The sequence below is a fragment of the Typopeltis vanoorti genome, chromosome 1, assembly GCF_054136105.1.
Source record: "Typopeltis vanoorti isolate ZY-2024b chromosome 1, IOZ_Tvanoo_1.0, whole genome shotgun sequence".
Classification (NCBI taxonomy): domain Eukaryota; kingdom Metazoa; phylum Arthropoda; class Arachnida; order Uropygi; family Thelyphonidae; genus Typopeltis; species Typopeltis vanoorti.
The window spans coordinates 89,753,127-89,767,100 of record NC_143549.1 but is presented as its reverse complement, the minus strand read 5'-3'; the positions used below and the strand labels follow the sequence as shown (position 1 = coordinate 89,767,100).

At 34.6% G+C, this 13,974-nt stretch overlaps 1 protein-coding gene across 3 annotated transcripts in view; it reads left to right on the top strand.

Moving 5' to 3' along the window:
- The window catches only part of LOC150110190 (nuclear pore complex protein Nup93-like), a 314,507-nt gene that overhangs the window by 51,059 nt on the left and 249,474 nt on the right, over positions 1 to 13,974 (top strand). For all 3 annotated transcript variants that reach the window (XM_090392052.1, XM_090392041.1, XM_090392034.1), the window contains exons 4-5: positions 796 to 858; positions 7,848 to 7,976. In XM_090392052.1, coding sequence (XP_090248178.1) covers positions 796 to 858; positions 7,848 to 7,976 — 192 coding nt within the window. The remainder of the gene's footprint in view (positions 1 to 795; positions 859 to 7,847; positions 7,977 to 13,974) is intronic.

The window sequence follows — 13,974 nt, the reverse complement described above, 5'->3', positions numbered from 1 at the left end:
ACATTGAGTAAGTGAAACAGTACAATTATAATATGGACAAAATATCTAAAGTCCTATTTTGGTATCTTCTAATGTTGAAAAAAAAAATTACAGCTATGTGGGAGTTATTTTTAAGAACAGTCTGAAATTTTTGACTTTTTTTTTTTTTAACTCTTCCACTCATTTGACTAACTTTTATTTTGTATGTGGGGGGGGCACCAAGTGGGATCCGAATCTAGAGCAGTGTATGTGTTATCAGTAGGTTATTTATTTTCACTGTATATTCTTCAGAATCTATAACAGTTGTTGTTTCATAATTCTTGAAAAGCTGCATTTTATTCATGGAAATTCCTTGCTGGTAATTTAGTCCTAAATAATGTGTTGGGATGCTTTGTTGAATGTTTTGGATGTTTGTGGAACTATTTTTTCCTCTTTCTACTAACTCATCACCTTCTCATTTTATTTCATGAAACCAATTCTTATTGAAATATCTGATTGTCTAAAATATATTCATCATTGTCATTATTTGTTTGTGAATGACTTTGCAATTTGGTTGTTTTTAACTAAGTAGCACAGAGTGCTATTATATGATCTGCAAATAGTATGTGTGTTTTTTAGGCTGGCTATTCTGCTTTGTAGAAGCAAATATTTGTTTTTTGGTGAGGGCTATTTCCTGCTTAAGCCTGCTCACTCTGGCTGAAAAGGTTTTTTCCTGTCATGGATGAGATTTTAAAATTCCCATTTAATCATTAAAATTTTTAAATGATTTATAATGAATGATATTTGATTTCAATATTCAAAATCTTATTTTTATAGGGTTTCTTGAAGAATGAAAGAGAAAATGCCATTCTATCTGTTATTGAAGAAGCTAAGAAGTCTGTAAGTATAAAATGATCATTAAATAGATGTCATTGCTAACTTCTTTATCTTAAAAGAAATGTAAAATAAGATGAGATTTATACTTAATGAGAATCAGTAATTGATTTAACTGACTACTCTTAGGATTTAGGAAGAGAGTAGTACATACCACACTGTTATTAATCACACAATATTCTCTAACGCACATCATTTGAGACTGAATATCCCTAACTTGTGGTATGAGTGATGTCTGTCATGGACAGTAGTGTTTTAAGCACAAAAAAAAGGAAAAATTAAAAGCAAATAAATGGATAAAAATACTCAAAGCTTGTTAGAATTAGCATTTAATTTTTTTTATCTTGAATACTAGACACCATCGATATGAAAGCTCTAAGGAAAATTAAGTGAACAGATAGTGTCAGTGGCAGAATCATTTTTAATGTTTATGGTACTGACAGAATCATGTTAATAATCAAGTTATTGGAAAGGAACATGACATTATTATCATTCAAGAAAGTGTGAGCCGATCTAATTTAATACAGTATGGCCACTTAAATAGATTGAAATAGGAAAGGTTAATAAAAAAAATGTTTTGATGGTAAAAAAAAGAGAGGAAGACCAGATCTAGGTGGGTTGTTGCAATCAGTAATACTTTTGAATACTGAAATCTGAGATCTGACATTAATGGGAACTTGACAAATAAGATTTAGAAGAAAATTGTTATAGTAGACAAGTTATAATGTAAACTTAATTGTCCACTACTACTGTCATAGTATTTTGGACATCCCCTGAGCATTCATATCAGGAAATGATTTGTTAGATTATGTCACATACAGGGTTGAATATAAAGGTCACATACAGGATTGAAGCCAGTTAACCATAGGGAACTTCAGCTTGGCTTGTAAGGGATGCAGAAAACTAATTAGAGCTTTTTACCCATTATCTACTCCCCATCTGCTTATGGTACATACTGAACAACAACAAAAACAGGATATGGACTAACTAGCATCCTAGGACTTTATTTAGAAATTGTATTCTGTGTTTAGAGGTACTTGTTTCATAATAATTATTTTTTTTAACATGACACAAGAAACATTAAATAACACTTTATTTACAAATATTTTGGCTTGAAGTCAACAAGCCCATTTTCAGTGTAGGAATGGTTTATACAAGGTAGAATGCTAACAGTGGATTATTTAAAATGATACTAACCACATGTACATATGATTTGACAACACAATTAGATATGATTATAGTATTTAAAAAAATATAATCTATTGATGATTAAATTAAAGGAAAATGAGACATTCCTATATTTTTAGTAAGTACAATAATACTGATTTAAGTTTGTTTGGTGTATTAAGGCTTCAGTACGTCCGCTTTGTTAGCCTAGTGGCCATGCGCTTCGCAACCATATGCCTGTGGAGGGAGTTTCCTAGGTGCGATTCCTGTCAGTGACGTGAGAAGCTGAAGGATCTTCCTCAGCCATAGCCAAGTTAGCCGGTCTTGGGCATGGACAGTAGGATTTTTTCCCCAGTTTATCCTGGGATTTTTCATCCAACAAAGCAGGCAAACTGGCCTTGAGAACTCAACATTACGGACATAGGATACATGGTGTGTAGGGCTGACCACCTTATCCTGTGAACGGTTTGAGGTCCGATGATTAATAAACCCTTGACACTGCAAGGTAAAAGAGGGAAAAAGGAAGATGAGATGAGACTTTAGTACTTTTCTTAAATAAACATATTTAAAGTCACAACGATGAAGTAATGGAGTTCTTGACCAGAGGGTTCTTTGTTTGATATCTACACCATGTTGTGCTAAGCCAGATATTTTATAAGCAGTGTAAGCCTGATGCTTTTTTTTTTCTTATTTTCTCCAGAGCAATTAGTTCTGTGTGAAAAGAATACAGAAAAAAAGAATGTTTTGAACAAACTGGTTTCTATGAAAACAAAAAATAAATAAACAGTTTGTTATAAGTGATATACAACTGTTTATTTATTTTTTGTTTTCATTTTTTGAAAAGTCTTAGCACAGTATGGTATAGTTACTGAATATAGCATCTTCTGATCAAGAATCTGATTACTTAATTTTTGTTGCTTTAAATACGAATGTTTATTTAAGGAAAATGCTGAAGTCATAATACACTGCCTAAACTTAAATCAGAACAATTTTATATCTTTTTAGGATCTTGTTGTCACATCATATGTACATGTAACTAATATCATTTTAAGTAACCCATTATTAGCATTCTACTTTGTATAACCATTCCTACACTAGAGATGCCTTGTTAGCTTCAAGCTGAAATATTTGCAAATAAAATGCTATTTAATGTTCCTTGTGTTTATTTGTTAAAAATATGTATTCCATATCAACTTAAACCATACATGCAGTACGATGGTAGAACATAATCAAATGTTATGCCAGCTCTACTGTATACTGTAACAAGTAGAAAATACCCATTGTTACCCATTTCTTGTAACAATCTTGACATAATTGAAGATATGTACTATATGAAGAATTACAGATAAACTGTGTGGACATAATTTCTGTTATTGAGACAAGTTCTAAAACATGAGATCTTTCTAAATAAGTACAAGATGATTTCTTTAACTAGCAACAATCAGGAAAAGGAAGGAGTAGGTGTACAGTACTGAACACTTATATACAAATTTCTGAAATGGAGGCAATTTCAAATAGTGTTTTTGGCAAATAGCGAAGTGCAATTACAAATATTTTGGCTTGAAGCTAACAAGCCAATTTCAGTGTAGGAATGGTTTATACAAGGTACAATGCTAAGAGTGGATTATTTAAAATGTTAGCCATGTGTACATGTGATTTAATAACATCAAGATATGATTATAATATTAAAAAAAATCAAAAATTTGACTAAGGAGAATGAGACTACTTTCTCATTTTTGGTAAAGACATACAATCATTCTAATTTAATTTTGGTTGGTGTATTGAAGGTTTCAGCACTTTCCTTAAATAAACATGATCTCTAGTGAAGAAGTAGAATTCTGAATTTAGAAAGAGCATGTTATTTAAAGGGGGGGGGGAAATAGCTCTTATTGGAGACATTATTCAATAGTGTAGGAAAAGATAAGAAATTTTTTAAGGCAGGCTAATAAGATTATAGTAATATGATAAGATTTTTTGTTCAAGATATGGACTAGTAATTAATAACATTGTTACCACAAGACATATGGCAAAGATGAGGAACAGAAATATTCTGAAACAAATCTTGGATAGAAAAAAAAAAGCAGCAGCAGCAATAATAAAGTCTGTTGGAGAAATAATCGAGGATGTCAGCAAATTTGTGTATCTGGGATCCATTAATGTGAAGATTCCTCTTCTGCAGACATCAGATGCAGACTAGAAATGGCTAGAGGAATAGATAATTATCTAAAGTCTAAGGATCCTGGGCACAGCTGGGTTTTCAGTAGCTACTTATGGATATAATTGTAACCTAAAGAAGTGATAGGAAAAGGATATCTGTTTGTTTGAGATATGCTACAGGATACTTTTGAGGATTTCATAACTGAAATTTATACAAATGGATGTGTTCTAGAAACTATCTGTAGAACTTTAAGACTCCTTTAAGAGCATTGACAGAAGAAAGCTTATAATACTTTGGAATTATAAGAATGAGAGGAGGCCTTTCAAAACAGTAATAGAGGGTAAAGTTCTATCAAAATGGGAAGTGATACACCCCAAGTGAGATAAATGGATTGTGTGTGTGTGTGTGTGTGTGTGCATTGACTACTATTTGGAGAGTATAAGCCCACAATATGCCACCTAATGAGAATTTGTGTGCTACTTCACTGTAGTGCAGAGTGACTGTATTAAGGCTTAGATGCTAGTTTCAGCCCATAATAATTGAATTAATGGATGCAAATAGCACAAAAAAAGTATTTCATTTGTCACAGAGACGTCTGTGTAAAAATTGCAGTAACATACAAAAAACACACAATAAGTGGAAGATGTTAGACAAGAAGCCTAAAGACTTAAGAGGGATGCTCTCTGTTTGCAGCCAGCATTGGCAATTGGGCAGGAGGGATTATTTTATTCTGGCAATTTACTTAAAAATGTTCTCTCCAGACATCACTGATCTCTTCAATTTTGCCATCCATACTGGTTACTTCACTGGAAAACACCATATATAAACAGATAATGTGCAGCCATGGGTTCTCTCCTCAAGCCGGTTTCTTTTTGGAGAAATAGAAACCGGCTTGATTGTAATTTTTGAAAAAAAAAAAAAACTTGATGCTGCTGTTTTCAAACTTTCTATCTAGTTACAATATATTGATGAGTTCTTCATTTGGCAGCTCAGAAATATTACGTTTTCTTCCTCCAACTCCTCAGCCTGCATCATAGAATCCATAATAGCCTGTCTTGTCTAGACATTAATCATGCATGTTCTCAATGGCACTCTTTCTCTCTCAATTTACAAAAACCTACCTGTACAGGTATAGTTTTCCAAAATTTGGGAAACGTTATTTCTTAGACAACCTGCCCAACAGCCCAAGTTGCTACTAGCACTCATTATTGTGCCCTCTTATGATTTTAGGTTTCTAGTCCAACATCCTTCACTTATTGTTTGCACATTTTGTGAGCTATTTCATATTGTATCTCAGATGTTCTTGTGATCAGACACAGCATCGAAACTGTTAAACCCATATTTAATTATTTCTTTGTGCTGTTTTCATTCTGTTAAACTTAATTACGAGAGCAGCGTATCCATTACTTCATCTTTTCCTTTAGTGTTACACAATGATCAGCATTCGTTTCAGTAAAATTACACACACACACTGACAGACAGAAAAGCTATTATTTGATGACCTTTATTCTAGTCCTGACCTCTAACAATATTTAACAAGAGTGTTAAATATTGTTAGAGTTAGGATCCTAGATTGCTTACAGGCCTAATTATAATCAGGACTGTAAGCAATCTTAGACCAAATGGTTAAGTGGATAGAATATGTGCCATCCATATTGGGATTTTTAGACACCATTATTGTTAAGATTAGAGTGGTTGATAAGAATTTCACTGACATCCTTAATTTTATTCTCATACTATGTTTTGGTATGATGTAAACAACAGGTGCCTTTTCAGTCAGTTCTATGTAGAGTATTCAGGACATGATCAGAAAGGCCAGATTTACCATAGTTATTAAATTTAATATGCTGTTTTTGTTCTTTTTTTTTTCTTTTTTTTTCATGATAGGAATTGTGCATTTTGTTTTGCCTATATAGGGCAAATTACAGGTGCAATGAATACGGTATACTCCAGGGTGTTCCAGTGGAGGAAGTGGATCCTTGGATGAGTTGAATAAGTTTTTTAATTTTGCAGAAGGTTTAAAAGTGGCATTAAGCTTGTATTTCTGTAGTATTCTGTTTATTTTATCTGATATACCTTTGATGTATGAAATAGCTACAGTTTTATTATAATCTAGTTTTTGTTTTCAAGTGGAGTCTTATGAAAAATTTTGTTGATAGTGTTTTTAGCTGTAGCCATTTGTCAGGAAGGTATTGCTGATAATTTTTAAGTCATGTTTAAGTGCTTGCTCACTGGAACAAATCTGTCTTTTAGCTTGTTAATGACATCTAGTTTTTGTTGGGTGGTTGAAGGAGTTTATGTGTGTGTGTGTGTGTGTGTGTGTGTGTGTGTGTGTGTGTGTGTGTGTGTGTGTGTGTGTATATACACACACACTGCATCATTTATTTCTTTTTGCATGTGTTACTTTCTGAACAGTTAAAGCAATTACAGGGATATTAATAATATAACAACAATGAGAATAAAATTGTTCTTTTATGACTTTTAGACATATGAAAGAGCTGATAAACTTTTCTGGAATACTCTTGAAAGAAGTGTGAAGGAAAGACTGCCAGAAGAAAGATGTGTGACAAGTGCATCTAGAAAGGGAAGTGAGTTCTGACTTTCAATTTCAGTTGTGAATTGTATGCATCTGCGTTGCTTGTTTAGGTGGCTGAGGAAAGTGTCTTATGTCTGGTGGCCATGGGACCAGATAATAAAAATATCATCAATATATCTAAGCCAGACTTTGGGTTTTAAAGTAGAGGAATCTAGAGTGCATTACTCAAAAGCTTCTATATAAAAGTTTTAATTGGGGGGGGGGGATAGCAGCGAGCCCATGGCTGTGCCTTCTTTTTGTAGGTAAAAAGTATTTTGCCATACAAAATAGCCAGAACGTAGTACATGGGCAAAGAGTGCTGTGATATCAGGCAAGAAATTTGTCCTTTAAAAGAATTGTTTCATTAATTGGGACATTCGTGAAAAGGGCAGAGACATCAAAGTGTCTAATAAATCACTTTTTCCTAGTGTGATGTCTTTAATTTTGTTTACAAAGTGTTGTGTGTTTTTAATAAAGGAAGGCAAATGACCTACCAACTCCTTGAGTGTTGACGCTAGTTTCTTGGCTTGACTATAATTGGGGTTGTCGATACCTTCAACTATTGGCCAAAGAGGTACATTCTGCTTGTGAATCTTGGGTAAACCATAAATTCTCATAAAATGAGCGTATTGCATTTAATAAAGCAGTTCTGTAACTTTGATTGCATGATTTTCTCTTTTATTTTTTTGTACCTCAGTTCCAGTCTGATTTGTGATTACCATGTAATTGATGAGTTTAATTCTCTTTTGTGATATCCTTTCTTTGCAGTTATATAATCAATAACTGATTATTTATATCTTTGGGCTGACCACATATATATTTATGCATTTCTTTGTTTAAAGAATTAATTATTCTGATATTTTATATTAAAATTTTCATAATCTGTATTCATTTTGATACTGTATGCATTTTCTGGAACATATATTCCATAGACTTTCACGATGTCTACATTTTTTAAACTTATGATTTAAATCACTTAATGAGTAATTTTTTATTTCTTTTTGCATGTGTTACTTTCTGAACAGTTAAAGCAATTACAGGGATATTAATAATATAACAACAATGAGAATAAAATTGTTCTTTTATGACTTTTAGACATATGAAAGAGCTGATAAACTTTTCTGGAATACTCTTGAAAATGAATGGGAACAGGAGAAGCATAGAATTATGAATGCTTTGATGGGATCATCACAGGAAGTCATGGATATAACTCTTGATACTGAAGTAAGTTATTTACTTACAATTTAAGTATAAAAGCTTGGTTATCTGGCATGTTTGAATAACTAGCATTTAAAAAAAAAAATCCTCAATTCAAATTTTATTCTCAAGAAATTTATTTTTTTGGTTTTATCTTATTGCATAAAATAAAATGCATAGAGGTATACATGCATTATTTATGTGTGTGTGTGTGTGTGTGTGTGTGTGTGTATAGATAGATAGATAGATAGATAGATAGATATTGAGGTGGTGGTTTTCCCCAGTTGTTTCCAACCCTAGGTAGTTTTCTTGTTGAGACTCTTTACGGAGCAGTTCACCACTGCTTTACCCAACCCTCCAATTTTATCCGGGTTTGGGACTGGCATAAGGCTGGGACGTATTCATGACTGTAATCCATGTGTTCGTGGGACCAGTTTGCCTGTTCTGGGGGACAAAAAACCCGAGTTTCTGGTTGAAAAAAAAAACCCTGCCTCCATATGAGACCATCTAACTCATCTTTCATCAAAAGAACCAGATAAAGGTTTCTCACATCACTGACTGTAATCAAACCCAGGTCTCTAACCAGAGGGCTTCATCTAAACTGACTGAGCTCCAGAGGATCCATATATATATATATATATATATATATATATGTGTGTATATGTCGGTGGTTTTGTGTGCCCATTTAGGTTGGGTGTGCTGTCATGTGGGTTATGTAATCTGTGCTACAAAATTCATGTCAATTGACCATATGATGGCATTTTTATTGATGTGTGAAAGTTTTTAAGAGTGAATAGTGCATTCTCATCTTTATTAGTCCAATGCAATTAATTGTAGGATACTTGAATACTTTATCAATTAATATAATTTTAAACATGGAAAGCATAAAGGTCAAATGAATAATAGCTATGCTTTGCCATTTATGTGAAAAGCACAAAGGGTTTAGTTTTGTGGTTCTTTGATTATCTTTGGCAAATGTTAGAGTGAGACGTGGATAATTTGAATTTTGATATCATTTTTAAACACATCTAATACCCACAGAAATTGGAACAAGTAATCACTTGGGAAATTATTATTTTTCAAGATTGAACCAAAGAAAGACTGAAATAACTTGTTTAACTATAATCAGTCATACAATCTGCAAAAGCTCTGGAAGAAAATAGGACATTCAGTAGATTAACACAGTTTCCCATTGTGAATATGGGCAAAAAAAAGTTATAAATTGTTTATAGAAAATTACTTGTCTACATCTGTGTTGTCCTAAACATGTCATTTCACACTTCATGTGCACAAACAATGAAACTCAGAAAACAAAAACAGCAACTCTTGACAAATGACAATGTTCAATTGGATTGGTTGACACAATAACCAATCACAGCCACTGATTTCTGGTTACTATTGCCTCGCCCTAGGTGGTTTTAAACCACTGGTATGCTAAGAATTTGACCATCTGTGCTGTCTATTCAAAGGGCTCAAAGGTGCCTGTATTTGTTACTGCACATCCAGGCTATTAAAGTGAATGTGATGCAATGTTTATGTGTTGAAAAGTGTCCTCTTCATGAAACATTACTTTACTGTGTTTAATTTTAGGAATCACGAAGCCAGGAAACAATTAGGGGAGTGTTTAACAGGAATAATTGCAAAATCATATCAGTGATATTGCTATTCCATGGGGGGTGTGCACTGTACACTTAGCACGCACTCTGAATATATGACCCTGATATAATTTTTTTTTGTTTGTGATGTAATTTTTTATGTTCACAGTTTTACCTAGTGACTCCATAATACAGATTCTGAAGGAGCTATTCATAGCAGCAATGGACCATTGGTCTAGAAAAACATTTCAATATGAAAAATGCCACGCAACATCATTGTGAACAATCACAATGAGCAGTCATTGTGAATGACTGCTCATTGCCATGCTCTCTCTCTCACTATTTTCGTTTTTTCCACATTGTTACTTCCAACTCATTTTGTCATTCATACCTTGTTTACATTTTTGAAAATTATGGAGACAACTACTGTGTTTGAATAAAAACTTTAGCTTAATATAACTAAAATCTACATTCGACGTTTCGACCTTTATGTTAAGGTCATCTTCTGGAGCATACAACTATACACAGAAAATAAGCTACACTACATTCAAACTGGTTTGTTAAAGATACTGACCAACTGCTACAACAATTGGCCTGACCTCTGGTGAAAAAAAAAAAAAATTATACATCAACACTAGAGTCCTATTATTAGTGTTATCTGTTGGTTGTAGAAATACATTGGGCACAACAAGTATCTATCTATATACATATATTAACATCATAATTATACTTGTACATTCCAGCCAGTTGGTATGGAATGGTTTCTAATACTAGCTGAAGATTGGCTAGAGTCCTGACTTATGTTGGATCGTATATATTAGGTAGGCTGAATGTGTGCCATCCAGATCCTTGGAATTTTCATGCCATCTTTATTGTTGATATTTGGGTGGTTTATCAGGATTTTGCAGGCTTCCTTAAATTTCCTTTCATACCAGGTTTTTGTGTGTTGTAAAGAGCCGGTGCTTTTCCAGTTGATTTGGTGTAAGGTGTTGAGCGCGTTGTTGGCTAAGGAATGAGTTTAGTGTTTGTCGCCCGTGCGGCCAGATCGCGAACACGTCGTCAACGTATCTAAGCCAGACTGTCGGTCTAAGCGTGTGGCAGAATCAAGAGCCCTTTGCTCAAAGGTTTCCATGTAGAAGTTGCCAATTGGGGGGAGGGGGGGGGATAGTGGTGAGCCCATGGCTGTACCTTCTTTCTGTAGATAAAATTTGTTTTACCACGCGAAGTAACCGGACTGTAGTATATGGAAACGTCGAAACTGACTAATAGGTCGTCTTTGTCGAGTGTTATGTTTTTAATTTTGTTTATAAAGTGTTGTGTGTTTTTTATGTAGGAGGGGGAATGACCTACCAACTCCTTGAGTGTTGCCGCTAATTTCTTAGCTAAGTGGTAATTGGGACTGTCTATTCCTTCCACGATTGGTCGAAGGGGCACATTTTGTTTGTGTATTTTCGGGACCCCATATATATTCTGGGGGGGGGGGGCGTAGTGGGGTTTGAGTTTTTTTAGCCATGTCCGGTGGCCAAGAAGGGACAGACTTGAGTAGTTCTCATTTCTGTTTGCGTTTCTTTGTTCTCTACTGCACTCATTTTAACACCTTTTTTTTATATTCACAATCATTTTGCTCTGATACAAGCACATTTGATGCCTTTGTAACACTTGCTATACACCATTTTTCATCATTTTAATATCCTTTTAGGTATTTTTTTGAGGAGTGGTTCCATTTTTTCATGCAATCCCTCTTTTATTTCCTCTTCTGCAGTTTCTGTGGGTGCATGGACAGTTATCAGGAAGATCTCAGTTATTAAGAGAGGGAGAGAGAGAGATATACCTCCAGGGAGATTGAGGGAGCCACATAATTACTCACACCAGCTGTCATACTTATTCTTGAATTCTTTCATACCGCCTGCACTCACCATCTCCAATGCTAATCAATTCCAATTATGCACCATTCTATGATGAGAGAAAAAATTTAGCTCTCACCCATTTCTTGATGGCATTAATTCTTAACTTCCAAGGATGCCCTCTCATCTTTTTTTTTTTTCCACCCCTCCATAAAATGAAAAATTCCATCTACTGATATCCTGTATGACCTTTCCTGTTCTCAATCATATTACCCCTCCTTATGTTTACTAGAGGATGCAGTTTACAAATTCTAAATGTCTTCATAATCCATATTCCACATTCTTGATCATTTTTTTAAGAATGTCCTTTAAACTCTCTCTCTCCACTGCATCAGAATCACCACGGAAACCAGGAGACCAGACTGCACACAATTGTCCAGATGAAGTTCTTATCAAGACCTTGTAAAGAGGCAAAATGGCTTTCTTATCTTTGTGTCAAGGTTTATTTCAGCATTGCAATTATACTCTGAGTTGTATTTTCGATCATTGCTATATGACTTCTGAACTTCAGCTTCCTATCTAGTAAAACTCCAAGATCCTCAGCCTGATCAGTTTCTCTAGCATAATCCTACCAATATAATACACATTGGATAACTCGTCACACAAAAGCGCATACCTTTACATTTACTAACATTGAACTGACAGCCATTTTCACATGCCTACAATTCCAGCCTATTCAAATCATTCTGCAAGCATATCAGCCTTATTCCTGATTACCCTGCCTATCTTTGCATCATCAGCAAATAGCTGTTTGCCTCTTGTCAAATCCTTCCTAACGTCATTAATGTATAGATTGAATAACAGTGGACTAAGGACCAATCCTCATGGTACACCACTGGTCACCTAAAATCTTGCAGACTTACATCCTCCATTTATCACTTTTTGATATGTCAGTCAGTCATCCTCATATCATGCCAATATTTTATAATCCACTTCCATATTCCCTAATTTATTCAATAGTCTTCCATGCTGTATTCTGTCATAAGCCTCAGCAAAGTCCAAAAGTATCATGGTATATCCATTCTCCTTATCTAACTCTTTGGAAACATTATTATAGAATGTAAGCTGTTCATTGCAAAGTATAGATTTTCTCTCAGCCCATTTCTGAATGCGAGTCCTGACCAACTTTCAAAATCTTCACTACCACTCCAGGTGTACTGATAAGTTGATAGTTATATCAGTCTCTGCACTACACTTGTGCAGTGGGATTACCATACATTCTTTCTGCTCCCTTGGGATCTTCCCTGTTCTGAGACTCAGATTATATAGTCTGCTCAAAGGAATAGCAAGTTCAGTTGAACACACTCTTAGCATCCTTGCTGATATCCCATCAGTTCTTATTTTATTGTAGAATTTTAATTTATTTTTTAAAAATAAAGATGCCAAGAAATTATATTCTTGGTTTAGTCCTTTATCCAAGTGTAAGCAAACAAACTTTGCACATGAAGTGTCTTCACAACTGGGCTACTTGTATACAGAGGCTGATGAATTCACATTAATTACTTTAGTATCCCATAATGAAAAGCCCCCCCCCCCTTTCGGACATACATAATACTATGCATTATGGGAAGTGCCATTACCCCAAACCAGTTTTGACTTTTATTGAGGTCGCATTAGTGGGAGCCAGACCAAGAAGTGATTCCAAGGTTGAAATAATGTATCAATCATATATTTCCATATACAAGTAGTGAAAAGGTGAGTATCACCTTACTAGAATATTCTGGATAAGAGATAGATGTTGAAAGTGTTTTCACTTTCAACATCTATCTCTCTTGGTTATACTGTAAATTAAAGATGGTTATACTTGGTTATAGGGGGTGCTTAAAGGTCAAAGCTATATAACTGAGAGGATTTGTTGTTTTAACTGAGAGGAGACCTCCACATAGCCTTTAAAGGAATGTGGAGAACTGACCAGGGCTTCTGACCTAATGTCCAATCCTTACCTTCTCATGGTACACCCTGTTGGGTATCTACCTGGATACTGAATGAACGAGGATGGGCTGGCAATTTGGGATTTAGCCGACCAAATTGTATTCTTATTGGCTTAAACCAAAATACAAATGATGGTACAACATGACAAAATTTCATACAGGCTGGGGTGTCGCTTGGTTAAACAAGGGCCCCCGTTGTTTTCGCCAGGGAACCAGGGCGAACTGTGAAAAGTCAGCTCCTGGAACAAATCTGAAAACACACCCCAACTCAACATCACCAGAGTTGAAGATCGGTACTGTCAACATAAGAAGCCTGAATGGCAAAGAAATGGAGCTAGCTGAGGAATTAGATAAGTACCAGATCGACATAATAGGGTGACTGAAACAAAAAAAGACAAAAACTGGTGAGATCTTTCTGAGCAATAAATACAAAATGTTATATTCAGGCAATGACAATCAAGGAAAAGGAGGTGTAGCCATAGTATTCAACACTAAATACGAGGCTAATCTTCTTAAATGGCAGGCAGTCTCAAGTAGAGTGATGTGGGCAAATATGAGAATGGAGAACTGGACAATGAGACTTATTTGTGCCTAT